Source organism: Magnolia sinica, chromosome 6 (assembly GCF_029962835.1).
Source record: "Magnolia sinica isolate HGM2019 chromosome 6, MsV1, whole genome shotgun sequence".
Lineage (NCBI taxonomy): Eukaryota > Viridiplantae > Streptophyta > Magnoliopsida > Magnoliales > Magnoliaceae > Magnolia > Magnolia sinica.
Window position 1 is genome coordinate 21970855 of NC_080578.1, and position 19842 is coordinate 21990696.

Sequence of the window (19842 nt, forward strand, 5' to 3'; positions counted from 1 at the left end):
CGATTACACATGATATGGTTGGGCTACCGGGATCCTTGAATTTCTGCGGCACGTCTTGCTTCAGGATGACACTCACTTTCTCAGTCAAGAAGATTTTCTTTTGAATAATTTTCCGTCTTTTGGTCGTGCATAAGTCTTTCAGAAATTTGGCATATGAAGGAATCTGTTTCACGACATCAAGTAGAGGAATATTGACTTTCACTTGTTTCAACACCTTTAGGATATCCTGAGAGTTAGAAAGGGGTTTTGGTGAAACCAACCGTTGGGGGAACGGAGCAACTGGCTTCTCTAGAAGTTCCGGTTCTAATTTTTGTGGGGCATCACTAGCTCCATCATTGTTGTCCTCTTCTGGTTCTTGAGGTTTTTCGGGTCTAACCGGAAGAGTTTTATCAATGATCTTCCCACTCCTAAGAGTGGTGATGGATTTAGCATGCCCCATCTGATTTGAAGAGCTGGGATCATTAATCTCGTACTGCGGTTTAGGATTGGGGAGAGGTTGTGCAGGAAGCATCCCCTTTTCTATAACCGTCATACGAGAATCTATCTTTTGCATAAAATCTGTAATTCCCCGCATTGCCTGAGCCAGCTCTTGTATGGGATTTTGAACCGGTTCCTCTTGAGGTTTCACTTGATTTGGATTTTGATTGAAGAAACCTGGAGGGGTCGCCGTTTGTCCATTCCTCCAACTAAAGTTTGGATGATTTTTCCAGTCAGGATTATATGTATTGGAGTTAGGTCCAGTAAAAGGTCTTTGATAGTTGTTTGCGGCATTGGCTTGTTCATTCAACACTCCTCGAAAGGCGGGTATTGTAGGACAGTTTTCAGTTGTGTGAATGTTGCAATCACAAATGCCGCAAACAATTTCATTGACCTTATCCTTCTTTCCTTCCATGGCCTCAACTTTCCTTATGAGCGTAGTCACTTTACACTTGAGATCATCCTATTCTTTCAAGAGATATAATCCACCTTTCTCCTTTAATTGAGTCGGCCTAGACGTGGTGTTCGACTTTGGGTAATAGTCCTAAGATTGTGTTTTTTCAGCCAGACTGTCGAGGTAGTCCCATACCTCGTCGATATCTTTATTAATGAACTCTCCATTACACATTGTCTCGACCATTTGGCGCATGGAAGATGTCAGGCCATCGTAAAAAAAATTTGTAATGCGCCACGTTTCAAATCCGTGTTATGGGCATGAACTGACCAAATCTTTGAACCTTTCCCAACATTGGAAGAATGTTTCATCTTCCTTTTGAGCAAAGTTCATGATCGTTTTTCTGAGGGTAATCGTTTTATGATGTGGGAAGAATTTTTTTATGAATTTCCTCTGCATGTCGTTTCATGTGCCAATGGATCTAGGACGCAGTGAATGTAACCGCGTCCTAGCTTTCTCTTTTAAGGAAAAAGGAAAGAGTTTCAGCCTAATTGTATCCTCAGATACATTAGGAAAATATAATGTAGCTATAATCTCATCAAACTCTTTCAAATGTAAATATGGACTCTCTGATTCAAGTCCATGGAATTTGGGAAGGAGTTGGATAACTCCTGGCTTGATGTCCATTTGTCCTGTGTTTTCAGGGAAAATCATGCATGAGGGCATACTCACTCCCGCCGGTTGTAGATAATCTCGTAAAGTACGAGGCGGGGGTGCCTGTTGCACCTCATTTTCATCTTGGGTATCCTCCACCCTGGGTGGAAGTAGAGGAGGTTGGTCTTCAGCCATAACTTCAGTTAACTCAGGGGATTTCGAGCGGTGTTTAGTCCTGCGATGGATAGTCAACCCCTCAACCAATCCTCCTTCAGTCAAGAGACGTTGAGTGTTGTCACGGGCCCACTTGGGCATGAAACACTCACTGCCCTCAATCAAATTCGAATGAAAAGAAAATCTAGAAAGAAGGAGAGAGAGAGAGTTGGAAAGAAATTACCAAATTGAAGCCCCTAAGTTAAGGACCTGCAAAATAAAACAAAATAAGTTAGATTCTAAAAAGAGAAGAACAATCCTTTAAAAGAAAGATAGAAGTAAACTAGCTTCTAAAAGAAAGAATTCCTAAAAGAAAGTGGAAATTTCTAGGAAAGACCTAAACTAGAAAGTAGAATACTAAAAGAGAACTGAAAAAATATAAAGTAGGGAAGGAGCTTACCGAATTAGAAATTTCTATTTTAAAGGCCTATAAAATAGGAAGGTTAGTTTCTAAACAAAAATTCTAAAAATAAATTAGGAAACAAATTAGATTCTAAAAGAGTTTAAAATTAGAAAGTTACTAAAATAAAATAAAAATAGAAAGTTAATTTCTAAGAAGGGAAAGAAATAACCTAATTTCTAAAAATAAACTATTCCCTACAGATGGGAGGATACAATTTCTTAAATTTAAACCCTAATTCTAAAAATAGGAAAAGTAGATAAATTAGAAAGGAATTACCAATTCAGAAGTTTACGTCAGGATCCTACAAAATAGGAAACAAGTTAGTTTTGAACTCAAATAAAAAAACTAAGGTTAGTAAAATCCTAATCTTAAACTAATCCTAAAACCAATTAATTTCAGAGAATCGCAACCGTCAGTCCCCGGCAACGGCGCCAAAAACTTGTTCACTCCCCAAGTATAGGGTTGTGATGTAGTAATAAACTCGGTAAGACCGAGGTCGAATCCACAGGGACTGATACCTGTACGTTATTTGAAACCAAGTAGAACTAGAACTAGACTAAGATGTGATCTAAACCAAATAGAATTTAAGAAATAATTGTGGAATAATTATCTAAAACTTTAAGGAATTCAGAGGAAAGAAACTAGGGATTCAGAGGATCCACTTGTAGAGATCAGGGAGATCTTATGCCTGCATCAAGGATTATGGAATTCAAACTGAACTTACTTGATCTGGTTTTCAAGAGATGAAAGGTATATGAATTAGAATGGATTCCATCATCTAACCATGCCCAGGAGACAAAGCAACAATAGGATTAAACTAATTACCAACTAATCAATATTGTATGAAGATCAGGAAGGGTACTGTCATCCTACCATGCCCATGGAACAATGATGAACAACAGGGCTTCCTGACTTCATAAACATAAAAAGGGGAAAGAAATATTCAAAGCCATTGCAAACCCATTGTAATTTCAGTCACAACAGACCATTAAAGACTAAGAAAAATATTCCTTGAATAATCAAACCACAATCAAGTTTAATTCACAATTAAATAATTAAATAAAGTCTCCCATCTCGCTACAGGCTTCACCTCTTAGCCCTAGCTAAGAGGTTTAGCCAACCATGATTAGGCTAAAATCCTTAGGGTTCATAAGGAAAGAAGAGAATAACAGCCTAGAAAAATAAGAAAAAGAAAAAGAAAATAAGGCAAAACTTCCCTTTCCCCTTCCAGTCTTCTCGTTTACCCAAGCCAGCAACTCTCTCTCCAGCCACGTTCAGCAGCCAAAAAAAGAACTCCCCTGTTCCCATGCTCTCTCTCTCCAGCCACGTCTAGCAGAGAGCCCAGCCTCTCTTTTCTTTCCTTCCAACCCACGTCCCCCAGCAGTCAACCTTCGTTCCAGCCAAGCTTTGGATCCCTCTCTTCCCCCATACCCCTACACTTTCTCTCTCTCTTTATAGAACTGTAGTTGGTTGGAGTCGGGAAACTTCATGCAGAAGTCTTCCTTACGCAGCACAGTCGGTGAAGAAAATCCAGTGCGCAGCGGAGCCGGCTGAAGCTTACGCATTCCATTCGCAGCTCGCACAGCGAAAGCGCAATAAACAGCTGCGTTAGTGGCTGTGGGAGAACTCACAACCTGATCTCCCTCCTTGGTGATGGTCGGCCCCAACTTAGGCTTCATCTGGACGGTCCAGGTCGACCGTCCGATCAGAAATGGCGGGCCACATGCATCGACTTGTCATGTGTCGGTCATGAACAGACCCGGTTCCGCATCTTTTGCTAACGTGAGTTCGTACATGTGCACGGGTCCACATAATTGACATAGGTTTGACCCATTTCATCACACAAATCCCTTGGATGGTCGGGATATCTCGTTTGAATTGATCTTGATGACCCACTGCCATCCGTCCGCAACCTCTATTTTTGTGTTCGCAGCGGAAATTCATTGTTCACAACCCGTGGGGCCCACACTCCCTAATATTTGAGAAATCCACGCCGTCCATCAACTTATTCTCAGAAAACCGTTCTAAGATGGTCGGTTTTGGATTGCTGCTGATGCGGCCCACTTGATTTTCCATTTTGCCATCCAACCTGCGTTTGCATGGTATTTTCCTGTGTGTGCAAGCATGAGTTTGGAAAAACTTCCTGTGTACGGTCGGTTTGACCTTCTAGAACGAATGGACGGTCCGGATTAAGCACATGATCGAAGGTGGTGGGCCAGAGAACTTGTTGGTGCGGACGCTGGCGAAAGAAGGAAGTTTCTGTTTTTTTTTCGGATTCTTGCCAGTCAAACTGCCTTTGAAATTACGATGCACGACTAGTGCACGTGCACTATGCACATCCCACACTAGGTGGAGTTCACTGTACTGCTTGTGAGAGATCTGATCCGTCCATCCTTTTTTTCATCTTATTTAATATGTCGAGACCAATTTTGAAGCATATGCAGATATCAGGTGGGCCCAAAATCGACGGTTTATGGGCTGATCTATCCATTGAGACACTTCCAGAGGGATCTGATGGTTCAAATTTTACTTGTACGGTTCATTTATGATCCTCAGGTCACATATGGAGTTTCGAGCCGAATGGATGGTGGGAACCCCGTGATCTTGCATTCTGAATGATTTTCGGGCCACTTGAGCTTCAGTTTCTCGATTTTCTCGGATCTCTGGCATGCAAATCTGTCGATCTTGGTCTCCTAGGGTCCGTCGCTTTCCTTGGTGACTTCAGACCGTTAAATCCATGCTTTTAGTACCCTTTCCCAGTCCAGGCTCGTGAATATGCCCTGCATCACAAACATGATTAAATCAGGCCGTTAAACAGTTCTATGTTTGTAAATCCTGGCAACAACTGGGGTCTGATATGCAATATTCGACCCTCAACATCAGGCTTTATCCATTAGATGATATGAGAAGAGATGTGAATGGAACAGATTTCTCACGACCATCATGATGATGGCCCATGAGCATCGCATGTATAGAGAGTGTATGTGCACTCAATGTGCACCGGATGAAGAAACCCGGTCAAAGTCGGTTTTGACCGACTTCTTACACAAAAACGACAACTGCCATTACAGCAAAGTTGCGCTGTCATCATCAGTTGATGTTGTGGGCCCCACCCATTGTCCATATGAAAAATCCAAACCATTCATCGGATCCATAAAGGCTTGCTCACCAAGTCCTAGGTGACGAAATTTCAATGTACAGCGGATATTAATTTTTAACCGCCCAAACGTAGGACGGACGGCTGAATGAAAACATCCATGGACCACACCAAATTTGATCCAAAACCAGTGATTCCCACCTGGTTTTTCGAGCTGCAACGAATAGACGAAGTGGATTTCTTTGAAAGCACCGAATATAGACCCCACCACCATCACAGCGTAACCATTACGCATGCTCTGTTCACGCCCGGGCGCTGTCCGAGTTTTGCGGACGATTGCATGAGTATGGTGATGATCGGATGGGTAATCCAGACCGTCCATCGTGTAGGCCACTCAAAAACGTCCCAAGGGACAGTATTATTTTGGAAAGAATCACATGAACAAGGGAGTTTAGAGGATCCGATTTGGCTGTGAAAGGAGGGTGCTACGCAAGCCTTCTCCACCGCCTTTGCTTTCGCAATCCAGCAAACAGGGTCGGCCCTTCCACCTTCCACGGACGGAATCACCATCCCATACATGCTATAAAGAGAGAGATCAGCAAGGGGAAGAGTTATCATCTCTTGGTTGGACGTGCATCACAAGGAGGAGAGAGCGTAGAGGAGTTAGAGTTTATTTCTTATTTTTTTGTTTTATTTTTTTGGTTCAAGTTCTAGCCCATTCATGGCTGGCTAAACCTCTTAGCTAGGGCTAAGAGGTGAAGCTTGTGGTGCGATGGGAACGATTCTATGGTTTTGATTCATGTTATGGCTTGGATTCATGTTAGACTAAGTTGATGTTGATTTAGTTTGATTAATAGGAATGCTTCCAGTTTTTAATGGTTTGTTGTGACTGAAATTACTATAGATCTGCGATAGCTTTGAGCATGTTCTTAACATTATAGGGTTTATGAATTTGGAAACTCTATTGTTCACCATCGTCTCCTGGGCATGGTTGGATGACGGAACTCTTCCTGACATTCATACATCACTCAGATTGGCTGTGAATTGGTTTAATTCTGTTGTTTGCTTTGTCTCATGGGAATGGTTTTGTGATGGAATCTATTCTAATTTACACCCGTCTGATCCCTTGAAAACTAGATTAAATAAAATTAAGAATTAATTTTCAGGTTATATCTTCTAACTGGATTAAGATGGGACTCGAAGTCCAGTTGAGTTCATGAATCAACCGTAGATCTCCCTGATCTCTACAAGTAGATCCTCTGAATCCCTAGTTTACTACCTCTGAATTCTTTAAGTTTTAGATTAATATTTCACTATTATTCCCTCAAATTCATTCGATTTAGATTTCATCTTAGATTAATTCTAGTTCTATTTAGTTTCAGATTACGTACAGGTTTCAGTCCCTTGGGATTCGACCTCGGTCTCACCGAGTTTATTACTACATCACAACCCTATACTTGGGGAGTGAACAGTATCAAAAGCACATCTTATGCTAGGGACAGAATCCCCAGATCCATTATATGAGGCTAGGGACATGGAAGTGGGTCCACTCACGGAGGACTCAAGACCAGAGATGCCCCTTTCAAAGGACATAGGCAAGAACAAGGAGGCACCCATCTCCACCAACAGTCAATGGGAAACACCCCTGCCATCAACTCAGCAGTACAAAGGGCCGAAGCAACCCATCCATTCGATCGATAAAGGGAAGTGGCCTTCCCTTAACTGGACAGACATCAAGGTCCCATCGTAAGGTGAACCCGAGGAACCCGAAGAGCTCCAACTTCTGGGCAAAGAGATCGAATCAGATTCCGACTCTGAGCCCAGTTCGACAGACATCATGGTCATCAAGACAGATGACCCACAGGAATAGACAGTAGAATAGTAGGATCAAAAGGGGGAAAGAACCAGGATGGACAGCTATCCCCCTAACGATTGAATCAGCCAGCAAACCACCTAAGGATGCCGGCCTAAAAAAAGGTCAATGTAAATAATAGTTGGTACCCCGAATCAGGACAGGACCAATTATGGTTCGCAACACCGTCCTGTTCGGGACCCCTTGGCGACATAAAAAAATTAGAAAATTTTCAAAACACAAAAACATCACATATTCCAAAAAGTACAAAACCATCAAATATTCCTCAAAACCACAAAACATCAGAAAATCTTCAAAATTCAAAAATAACAGAAAAACTTTAAAAAATCATTATGTCAAACACTTCACATGCAGCGCCAGAGTTCAAGGTCAACTCCTACGATTCTGATCTAGAGTTGGACTTCGAACTCATGGATTTGGATGAAGCCCTGGATGAGGGAAATGATGATACCACTCTCGAACTCAAAGACTCTCTCGAAAAGTTTGAAACAAAGGCTAACATTGTAGCAGACGATTTCGAAGTTGTGAACTTGGGATCAGTGGAACTCCCTAGAGAAGTGTGCATCGGTAGATCACTGTCCCCGAAATATAAGCAGAAGATGATGGAATTCCTAAGACCGAGGTTATCCAACTTTGTCTTCTCTTACGAAGACATGTCAGAGTTCGATGAAGACTTGGTGGTACACCATTTGCCAACAAAGCCAGACATGAAGCCTATCAAGCAGAAGCTACAGAGAATGAAGCTAGAGTGGGCCCTAAAAGTCCGTGATGAAGTCATTAAGCAATACAATGCGGGATTCCTGGTAGTCTCCAACTATCCAGAATGACTCGCAAACATAGTACCAGTTCCAAAGAAGGATGACAAAGTCAGAATGTGCATCGACTTTAGGGACCTCAACAAAGTAAGTCCTGAAGACGATTTCCCTCTGCCTCATATCGATACGCTGGTGGATAATACTGTGGGACACAAGATCTTCTCCTTCATGGACGGCTTCTCCGGCTACAATCAGATCAAGATGGCCATCGAAGATCGTGAGAAGATTTCTTCAATCACACTATGAGGAACCTTCTGCTATCAGGTTATGCCCTTCTGCTACATATGTGGACGATAAATAAGGAAATGGAGGTTTATGTGGACGATATGATCGTCAAATCTCGCACAATTGAAGGACATTTTGAAGACCTCGAGAAGTTCTTTGACAGGCTCGACAAATTCAAACTCCGCCTCAACCCGCAAAAATGTGTCTTCGGCGCAATTGGAGGCAAGCTATTAGGCTTCATCGTCAGCAAAGATGGCATCCGGGTGGACGAAATCAAGACTAAGGCAATCATTGAAATGCCGCCATCCAAAACTGAAAAGGAAATTCGAGGTTTCCTCGGACGGATCCAGTATATCAACCAATTCATCGCACAGCTCACTCCAGTCTGTGAACCCATATTCAAGCTTCTATGGAAGAACTCGCCAAAGGAATGGAATGACGACTGCCAAGCGGCCTTCGACAGGATCAAGAAGTACTTGTTGAACCCTTTAGTGCTCATGCCACCAGCTCCGGGCAGGCCGTTATTGCTGTATATCTCCATCGCAGTAGAAGCAACTGGGTGCGTCCTCGGCCAACACAATGACACAGGAAAAAAGGAGAAAGCGATCTACTACCTAAACTGACGATTCACGAGCTATGAAGCCAAATATTCTCGCTTAGAAAAAACGTGCCTCGCCCTGGTTTGCGCAATGTAACGATTACGACAATACATGATCGCTCATCTAATCCTCCTGCTCGTTCGCATGGACCCGTTGAAATATTTGTTCAAGAAACCGGCACTAACAGGCAGGATCGCAAAATGGCAGCTACTGCTTTCCGAGTTCGACATCACCTATGTCACTCTGAAAGCGATCAAGGGGCAAGCACTGGCTGACCACCTAGCAACATACTCTCTGCCTAATTACCAACCACTGAAGACATTCTTCCCCGATGAGGATATTCTCCTGATTGAGGAAGAAGAAAAAAGAAAGGTAGGAGAGTGGACGCTCTTCTTCGACGGAGCCGCAAACTCAAAAGGGAGTGAAGTAGGCGCCATTCTCTACTCTCCCTATCACGTTCCAATTCCTATATCCAAGTGATTGGTATTCTAATGCACTAACAACGTAACTGAATATAAAGCATGCATTGCTGGTTTAAGAAAAGCCATAATCCTCAGCGTGAAGAAGTTGCGAGTCTTCGGAGATTCACAGCTCATCATCAATCAAACAAATGGCGACTGGAGGACCAAGGATGAAAAGTTAATCCCTTATCACATCTGTCTGGAGAATCTAACTGAAGAATTTGAAGAAATCACATTTTCTTACATGCCCCGAGCCAAAAACCAATTTGCGGACGCCCTGACAACTCTCGCCTTGATGGTGGAAATCCCAAAAAGAGCCTCTGAATGGGAGCTTACTGTTGAACTTCAGGAAGAACCCGCATTTTGCCTAAAGATAGACGAATCTGAGACCTCTCTGAACGACCAACCATGGTACACAGACATCAAAGAATATCTCGAGCATCAAAAGTTCCTAGAAAGAGCATCATCAACTGATCGTCGCACTATCCAGCAGCTAGCGGCCCAGTTCACGATCACCAAGGATATCCTTTACAAGCGATCCTTCAATCAAGTCCTTCTCCGCTGTGTGGACGAAATAGAAGTAGCACAAATCATGTCACAAGTCCACGAAGGACTATGCGGCCCACATATAAATGGACACATGATGACATCCTATGACTCGGTTACTATTGCCTGACAATGGAGCAGATTGCTGCAAACACGTCGAGAAGTGCTTCAAATGTTAAGAGTATGCAAAGCAGATCCATGCGCCTGCTTCCGAACTCTACAACTTGACAACACCATGGCCCTTCTCTGTATGGGGCTGGACATCATCAGCAAGGTCAGCCCCAAAGCTTCAAACAGGCATGAATACATCCTGCTGGCAGTAGATTACTTCACTAAGTGGATAGAGGCAGCATCCTACACCACCATCGCAGCATCTCACATGGTCAAGTTTATGAAGAATAATATCATTAGCCAATATGGGATCCCTCAGGCCGTTATTATAGACAACAGAACTCCGTTCATCAATAAAAGGATGGGTGATTTCCTCAACAAGTTCAAGATTCAACGTCATCGGTCAAGTCCCTACCGTCCTCAAATGAATGGTGGGGTCGAAGCCGCAAACAAGACTATCATCTACATACTAGAGAAAATGGTGAAGACATATCGCGACTAGTCGAAGATGTACGCACTCTTGGCCTATCGGACGTCTGTATGGTCTGTTGCAAGCGTAACTCCATATGAGCTCGCATACAGAATGGAAGCAGTGTTGCTAGTTGAAATCGAAATTCCATCACTTCGGATATTGCTGGAAAGCCAAGTTGAGGAAGGCAAGTGGCAACAAGCAACGTACGATCAACTGCATCTGGTAGATGGAAAGCGCATGCGTGCGCTAAGCCACTCCCAATGTTATCAAAGAAGGATTGCTCGGGCCTAAAACAAGAGGGTTCGGAAGAGAAGTTTCAAAGTCGCGACATGGTCATGGAGCGTATCTTACTGCCGCACTTACTAGATCCCAAAGGAAAGTTCAAACCCTCGTGGGATGGACCACTGATCATTTAAGAAGTACTCCCAGGAGGCACTCTTTGGCTCACCAATCTGAGAGGAGAAGATCTTCCCGATCCCATCAACGCCGATAACGTGAAAATCTATCACGGGTAACCATACCCAACCTTGTCAATGATTACAATCACTAAGTTGTACTCACTACTTTCCCCAACAAACACAACAAATACCTGCCCGTCATTTCTCCCACAAAAAAAAAGAAAAGAGAAAAAAAGCACAAACACAAACACAATAAAAAAAAAGGAGACGAAACCGAAAACAAAAAATAGAAATTAAAAAAAAGGAAAAAAGAAAGAAAAAAGGAGAAAAACAGGAAGTCTAAAAAAGAAGACCAAGAAGGAAAAGAAAATAAGTCCATCCCACATCTCGAAATAATACGACCAAAAATAGCTTCCGATTGTAATCAAAGACAAGGACAAGAAGGTAACCAATTGGTCGGCTATGAAAAGTCTATCCATCTCTTCTAGCACTCAAAAAAAGAAAAGAGGAAAACATGCCTAAGCAAAAGGGGTGAGCTGAAAACCTAAAAAGGCGACTTGAGTAAAAACAACGGGCATGTAGCGGACTTGGTAAAAACCTAAAAAGGCACCAAGGGTAAAAACAGCACAGCTGCCAAGGGGCAGGCAAGATCAAAAACTCGGGACGTAGTGAAAATCCAAAAGGACACTACGGGCAAAAAATGACGGGATATGCCAGTCGTAATGAAAACCTGAAAGGGCGCTATGGGCAAAAATGGCAAGAAAGGGATACAAGGGAAGATCAACTTCGAATCAGTACTCTATCAAACTTTGCTCAAATCCAAAGGACGTGATCCTCGACACCCTTTCAAGGAACCAAGATCCCAAGTACACAATCCAGACTACCACACACAACGTGGGCTGAGCCCGATATTCTGATCCCAATCATCCAAAGTACAAGCCCAAACACAAGCAAGCACTTGTAAATTTGGCACAAAAAAAAATTCTTTCCTTTAAAGTCTTTTTACAAGTACATTGCTTTAAGCGCTTATCACTCGTACATCAACAGCCTCTACCTAAGCCTCTCTATCTCCGTGCGCAGGTAGAAGATCTCGTCCCTCTCTAGGTGATGCGCAACGAGCATGCTCTCATCATATCATCTCCCAACGGCTAGCTGGCAAGCCATATCTTCACAAGAATGGTGAAAAACGGCAATCTCAGAGATAAGGTGGCCGTGTGTCACAAGAAGAAACAACGGATCAATAAATGGTCGCTCCTCAAATGCCTCCAGAGAATCATCAACACAAGAGGAAGACGAAGCGGTGTCACCAACCATGTCCCGATTAGCGGTCTCATCTGCCAAGTGCCAACTTGGAACCTTACGATAAGGCGACTGCTCTGCCACCCATCGTGATATGGCATTGTCGCTAAAGGAGGAGCCCAAGACTCGAGCTCCAGAACCGTCGCATCCAAAGATCCCTGCCAGGAAATCCAGACTCGTCTATACGTAGCAGTCGAATTAGAATGAAGAAGGGCATGTCCAAATCCAGAAAAGGCAAAATCTGGAATATCCTGCCAGAAGACAAACTGCCAGAGGAAACAAGTAGGGTGATAAGAACAGTATCCCCGGAGGCCTAACAATAGTAAAGGAGTACGAGTCACACTGCAGATCAATGGAGCACGATGAAGCCACGGAGCCTCCCAGCTAATCTCCCACCCTTGCAGCTGAGAAAGCATACGACGATATAACGACTCGGTGGCCTCAGCACCCGAAGGGAGGCTATCAAGCAACAGAGACAGCACATCGCCGCAACAAGAATTCGGCCACAGAAGCAGTGGAGTCATATACAGGTGTTCCCACAACCACAACTGGGAGAAGGCGCAAGTCGAACTCAAATTGCAAATAAATAATAAAGCAAAAGAAAGGAAAGAGGACAAGAGTAAAGAATACCTGAAGGAACGAGCAGCAACCCTGAAGGATGAGAGTATGTCCGAGTGAGCACTCAGTCGGGCCCAAAAAGAGCTCTGTCATCACCACGGAAACGATGCCCCTACGGAAAAGAATGCGGTGGAACACATCCAGTAGAACTGACAGCGATGACTGTTGCCAGCCTGAGTAAAGCAGCTCAGTCAGGACACAAAATATCAGTGCATTCAAACACTAAAGCTGACGATCAAACCCAGGGCCTCCTCGTGCAGTAAAACAGCGATCGTACAAAAGCTTAAGCGAAAGCTCACCAGCCTGACCCTCTGCAGTAGGAAAAGCAGTTGGAAACCTAAACCAGAGGTTAAGTCAGCAGGATGAACTAGCTCAGACGAAGGAATGTAAGGCTCCCGGGTAAGAGAAAGACTCGACAAACGCGAGAACTCCTCCAATGGTGGACCTAGCTCCAAATCATTGAATGAAAATAGGTTAAACGCCGGAACCCAATCATACAACGTCGCGCTCAATAGTCGTCAATCTAGGCGAACTCGGTGGAAGTGAAGAACCTCTCGGAAACCTAAAGAACCCAGCTCGAAGATCTCAGACTTGGTCAAGTTCTCGATCCAGATGTGCAGTCGCTCAGAATAGGTACTACGTGGCTGTAATCGGCAAGTCCAAATCGACTTTGAACCCTTGGGTCAACAAGAGAATCATCGAAGATGAGCATCCCCTCGTCCAACAGATCTATCTCATGGTGACAAAAGAAACCGGACTCACCCATCTTGTCCCGAAGAGTGCCCTGAAAAACTGCAACAGATGGGCCTGAGCTGCCAACGATTGCCACATCAGGAGCAGTCTGAAAATGCACATGCTCTAGGAGCTGCAACGCCTGAAGCATCCCAGTAGCTGACCGGGCCAATATCCTGATCCCCGACAAAAGCTACATGTCCCATCATTACCTCGAAGTCCGTACCAAATATCTGACCCAGACCATCTGCAAGGAGTTCGCCACTCGCCAGATCCAAACTGCTCAAGGCGCCAAGGTGGGGCCCGCCACCCACTGGGACCCGATCTGCCCCATCCACACCATCCACCATTACCGAACTATCATCCACACCATCCATGGGTCCATTGATCATATCATCCATCACCATCATCATATCATCCATACCATCAAACCCGTCCGTCCTCATCATGATGACGTCCACAAACCCTAGTGGCCCATCTGGCGTAGATCCATCAAGCCCATCCAATCCGATCAATCCTTTCCTATGACCACCATCAAATCCATCAAGCCCATCTATCCCGTCCAATCCAACCTCACGCCCTCCATTAATGGTGGTAGGAACCATGTCATAAATAACATTAACCTCCTCACCACCAACCGCCATCAATCCTTCCATAAGTGGATCCTCTCCACCATTTATGGACCCACCAATCCCCTCATCATATCTAGCCATAATAACTCCAAAAAAAAAGGAATAAAGAAAGGGATAAAAGAAGAAGAAGACAAGGAAGAAGAGACAAAAGAGAAGGAGAAGGGGACAAAAGGAATGATCAGAGGGCGTGGACGGACGAGAATATCTAGAAAGGGGCTGAAGGAATAAACAAAGAAGAAGACTTGCTGGAAGAAAAGATGGACGGAGGCGGCAATCCGATTACCGCTGGCGGTACTCCAAGTACCGCCGTAAGACCTGACATCTTCGCATCTCCGTAACGCTGACAACACAGAACAACAGGGAAAAAAGTCAGCGGCGATAGTCACGCGGCCAATGGTGGATCCAATTCCGGGATCCTATGGGCCCATTTCATCTCCAGATAAGCGTAAAGGCTTTCAATAACAATATTCCAAGGACCAAGGGTAAGAGAGACAAGCACGAAAAGTTTATATATATATATATATATATATATATATATCTGAGCAAGGATTGTACAAAACAAGCATATAAAATCACTCGATACAAGAGAAACTAGTCATCCCCATCAGGTATGTATTCATCTCTACCCTTTCGACGGACGTGTAGACTTAGAAGACCTCCACCGATGAAGCGCACACCATCACTAGGAGCATAAGCAGGCTGCAGTATGGGGCCGATACTATATTGCTCGCACCAGGAGCTGTACTCTCTCGCTGGGTCCACAAAGGCGGTAGCATCAAAGCCTTCTAAAGGAGCAGTTAACTCTCGCTTTGGCACCGCCGTCCAATCAGATGGCCCAGATGGTGGACTGAACGGGATGAGAGAACTCCCCTCCAACTGCCAGAAGAGTCTCTCGCCAAGGTATCACTTCATCACTCGAGGGGCCTCCAGGATGCGACGCCACTTTGAGGCTTGAAAGGCGTCCTGGGCAGCAGGAGCAAGGGCCGCATTCGACCGAAAATACGGCCGAGTGTGAAACTATAGAAACAAAAGGGCATAAATAAAGTGCATTGTGAAACAACATGGGGCAACACAAGATGAGGCAGTTACTCACATCATCAAGTACCAAGGCATTTATATTCGACTCCCAGGCAAGATCAGAAAACATGCGTGTGCGGCTGCGGTTATCCTTGTACCACAACATCATACGAGGAAAAGGAGGTAAATGATCAATCAAAGTGGGCGCCAAGTGAGGGAAATGGTCAAAAAAGTACACCTGCATGTGATCACAATCAGTGGCTGACTTTAATCATCCCAAAAGCTGAAAAACGTAAGGGGACAGATCTAGGGGATACCTTAACGACCGAATAAAAGCCAGTCAAACACCTGCTAACGCAGTGGCTGGCCTTGTCCAGTCCGTGGTACAAATGGGTAAGAAGAGCCACATTCCAATTGTACGGTGTGGGGAAGGTGATATCTGCCACCAACGTCAACAGGCAGGAACTTACGAGCTTGTTCCCATGGAAGAAGATCATCGCCCCCATCGTGTATAGTATCAGGGTGTGGGCCTTCACGATGGCTGCGGCCTCGATCTCAGGAATATGACGAGCAAAGTTTGATGACAGCCAAAGCAATCTGAACCGATGGCCAAAAAAATCTGAAGCATCCGGCATTATCCCCAGAAGACTCATTCAATGATCCTCAGAAGGTACCGGGAGATCATCCTCAAAAGGGATAGATCCTTCATCATACCTGAGGCCCAGCTGCATGTAGATATCATATGGTGTGATCCTCCACTCTCCAAAGGGTAGATGGAAAGTATGAGTCCCAGCATGCCATCACTCCGCCAGAGCCGACAAAAGGGACATGTTCGTCTTACTCGGACGAATCTGAAACAAACTAACAAACGGAGTGCGCTCCAACACATCGAAGAACAGGGGCTGCGGATCGTGAAACTAATCCGGCCAATGCGTCCTAACCCCACGTCCCCTTAAGATCGCAGGTGTGCCACCCTTTCAAGCCACGTCAGACAAGTGGCGACCCAACGGTTGTGACTGGCTTTTGGAAAATTGGAAAAATCCAGCCAATTACTTGGCCCAAAATAAAAGAATCCGGCAAGATTCAACGGTTGAGATCTAATCGAGAGAGTTTAAACGGTCCCGATCATGGTACTCCCAAAACCCATGAAGAGATCCAACCCATCAATAACTCCTTAAATAATGGTCCAACAAAAATCCAGAAGGTTCCATTGATCAAATTACCTGAAATGTGAGGAAGGAAGAAAATACCAAAAAAAAAAAACAAATTAAGAAAAACCTCCACTAAAGAGCTTCCACAGACCACGATGGAGTCCCTGGACGTCCAGAAACCCATTTCAAATAGACGGAGAAGCCCCACCGTTTGAACCAATACACAGCCCGGACCACCGGCAAAAGCTCGGATAGGTGGTAATTGGACTGCCGCCAGCGGCAATCCGACTGTCGCCTCGACCAAAATTGTATGGGACAGCGGGCCGGTCCCCTATGACTTGATGGGTTGACTGGTCCTCTCCCGAATCCGTTGGATAAAGACCAACGGGTGAAGAGAAAATGATTCTCCCATAAAAAGTAGATTCCCTTCAAAATCTCGCGAGAAATTGAGAATCTTAATAAAGCACCATCTGAAAATTGCTGGAAAAATGTAAAAATATGCAAAAACACAAATATATATATATAAAGGGGAGAAAAAGAAAAAGAAAAAAAATGCCCCATTAATTTATTAGTGGAGGCCATCTATCAGTTCATAAAAACCAAATGATCTCGACCATCCAAGAGATCGGACGGACCTTTCAAAAACTTCAAAAATATTTAAAATAAAATATCCCATTAAATTATTAGTGGAGGCCATCTATTAGTTCATAAAAACCGAACGATCTCAACCGTCTAGGAGATCGGACGGATCTTTCAAAACTTCAAAAATGTTTAAAATATTAGCCCCATTAATTTTTTAGTGGAGGCCATCTGTCATCTAAAAAAAACTGAACGATGACACACACCCTCGAAATCGAACGGATATTTTTCCAAAAAAATTGAAAAATATTTTCAAATAAAATCCCCAAAGAGTCTAGCTCAAAAGGGATAGTTTCAAACAAAAAGTTTTTAAAAACGCACGCGGCGCGCAGTACACTAAGGAATCTTCCATATTCTCTAGTTGCGGTCAGTGCAAACAGCTAAATAAGATTCGGTCTCCCTCGATTTCCTTAGAGGATAATCGAATACATACATGATATATGTATAGTTGGCCCAATCTCTATATCTGGACAGTCGTACGAATGCTAGTAGAAATGAGTGAATCTATCTCTGAAAAGAATAATCAAACTCAAAGTGACAATAATCTATTATAACCAAAGTGTTAGAATCAGAAGATTGTATGGTAAAAGATTACCTGCACATACCTAGTCCTGGATGTTCGCAAAATTTGATCGAGTCCAAGTCGGCGTAGTGAGTTCCCCGTAAGGCTGCACCAACGCACAGGACAGCTAACGACTTTGACGATCAAATGGATCGAATACTCCTAGGGTGAATATGTAGCAAAGGAACTACAGACAAAACAGTACGGGACTCCTCGTAAAGCCGCACCAATGGGCAGAGGCCCTACTTTCAGACTTACCCTCCAATGCTATCGACAATTTGACGTGAAAGGGTTGTGATTGGTGACCCGTAAAGCCACGATGAATGCACAAGGGACAATCATAACGTTTTCCTTAGCCCTTGTGATATGTGCAAGTAATCTTTTTTCCAAATAGTCAGCTGACAATGATACAATGACAGGCAATAGATTCGAATCACTATCCTTTCTGACCAGAAGGGTGGGGTATCCACTTGCTTTGACCTTCGGTTGCTCGCAACCTCAGCCAAAGAGGGGCATCTGTAAACACTCCACCTAGGCTAAGATCTTGAGAAGGCTAAGACAATCTGGGAATCATGATTATATCCTAAACATAGTCCCAGCTTAAACCTAGACCTAACCCAAAACCCTGACCCAAACCTCAAACCTCCAATCTGCAACCTGAAACCCTAATCCAGACCGTTCAATCCACAAACAGCCCCCGCCTATACCCTGACCAGAGCCCTTTACCCAAACCTAAGTCCACCTATTTGAACCCCAAAACCCCAAAAAGGGAACCATCGGACGAACCAATGCACCAAACAAACCCATACGCTTGAGCTCGGCCCGAGCCCATACCGGACGGTAGTCTAATTACCGCTAGCGGTAGTTTGACTATTGCCGGCGGTACTTAAAGTATAGCCGCTCCTGACCCGCGTGTGAATTTCTAAGGACAGTTATCTCAGCGTCCGAAAGTTAACTTTCTCCAAAAATTACCGCCTTATCCGACCTTATTTACTGTTTTACCAATCCCAATAACCAATGGGAGTGCGCCACGTGGTGTTTCTCTCCCCTCAACCATTCACCACTTGTCACAGCAGCATTTACCCCCATCAAATCTAGTAATTAAAACAATACCATTAGAGAAGGCTATAAATAGCCCTCTCCTCTTCACATTTTCATCAACAATCACTCCTCATTTCTAAGCTTAAGTGAGAGGGAGAGGAAGAGAAAGGAAGAGAGTGAGGGTGAGGGAGAGCTCCCTAGCCTCCAAGATCAGATTTTTTTAGCCATCTCTTAACCTCCTCCTAACCTTTTCAATCCCAAGTCTAGCTCGGATTGATCATGGTGCAACCCATGTTTTAGCCTACTCAAGTTCAAGCCAAAGATCCTTTCTACCTAACACAAGCATTCATCATAACATTTATTCCATTCTCAACCCCCCTGCTCCTCTAGATTTCTAGTGAACGTATGCTCTGTGGTTTGTCGTATATCGGATCTTGTCACATCAGAAATTGATAGTCTAGTCCACTTTTCTTACATTGTTTGCATAAGCATCATTTTATCCACCTTCTAGATACGCCATTGGACGTATGCTTTGTGGCTTGTCGAAATCTCGGATCTTACTACATCAGAAATCCGCGTGTGTGCCTAATCCAATCTCAACCATAGCATCCATCATCCCTTGAGATTGTTTTTACCACACTAAGTAGAGACCGTACCTTTGCACAGGCAGAGAGGATGCCTAACACATTCCCTCTTTGTAACTGAGGTCCCTTACCCGGAATCCCAGATTGCAGATCAGGAGTCAATCTAAGGTAGGAGAGTCTTCGGATTTCTCCAACCTTACGTATTCCATGGGTTTTAGTCGACCGTGAGATTTTAAGATCAATTGGATAGTGGCGACTCCAACATCCACAAATCAGCTTAGTCACCCCCACCATCAAAACCAAACATATAAATCAGCGTGGACGCAGATTTTCAGTGTCTACAATAGTCAACTATAGTGTTCGCTCTATAATCCAATGGGCAGATTGATTCAAAACCACTGATTAACGGTCTTGGTAGTCCTAAGAGCCATCTAAGTGGGATTTGATGCTTGATTTACCCCTTAAATTGTCTGGTTAGTGAGATCAAGTGGCGGATCGCTTTACAGAATGTTATGGGCATGATGGACGATGGTTTGGATGATGCAAGTCCTGGTATTAAAATGAATGGTTTGATTGGTCTATCCAAGTGATTGAAGTCCTAGAGTAGGTGTCTTCGAGGTTGTGATGGACCATTTTGAGAATCAATCAAATGGATAGTTTAATATGTGGATAGGGATTACTTTCGACGGTTGGATCATCCCAAATTTGAACATCAATAGTCAAAAGGACCCCTAGGGATCATCTGTGCATTTAAGACCATCTGTCTCATGTGTTGATAATTCCCTTAATACTGTCAAAGTCTTTAATAATATTATTTACATTATTGTAC

General features: G+C 43.9%; 1 protein-coding gene and 1 non-coding gene across 2 annotated transcripts; both read left to right on the forward strand.

The window, feature by feature from the left end:
* The first annotated feature begins 1175 nt into the window (after positions 1-1175).
* Positions 1176-1282, forward strand: LOC131250250 (small nucleolar RNA R71). Its single transcript, XR_009173176.1, has one exon. It is a non-coding gene; the product is annotated as a small nucleolar RNA R71 (small nucleolar RNA).
* Positions 1283-8894: 7612 nt separating this feature from the next.
* LOC131249555 (uncharacterized) lies at positions 8895-9887 on the forward strand. The gene is made up of 2 exons (XM_058250360.1): positions 8895-9226; positions 9308-9887. The coding sequence occupies exons 1-2, from the start codon at positions 8895-8897 to the stop codon at positions 9885-9887; spliced, it is 912 nt and encodes a 303-aa protein (XP_058106343.1).
* Positions 9888-19842: the final 9955 nt, after the last annotated feature.

Bases quoted from the DNA above. Each gene is read 5' to 3' on its own strand.
- LOC131249555 (XM_058250360.1), top strand. From the start codon at position 8,895: ATGGACCCGTTGAAATATTTGTTCAAGAAACCGGCACTAACAGGCAGG. The intron at 9,227-9,307 runs GTGATTGGTATT...CATAATCCTCAG, and splicing joins GTTCCAATTCCTATATCCAA to CGTGAAGAAGTTGCGAGTCT.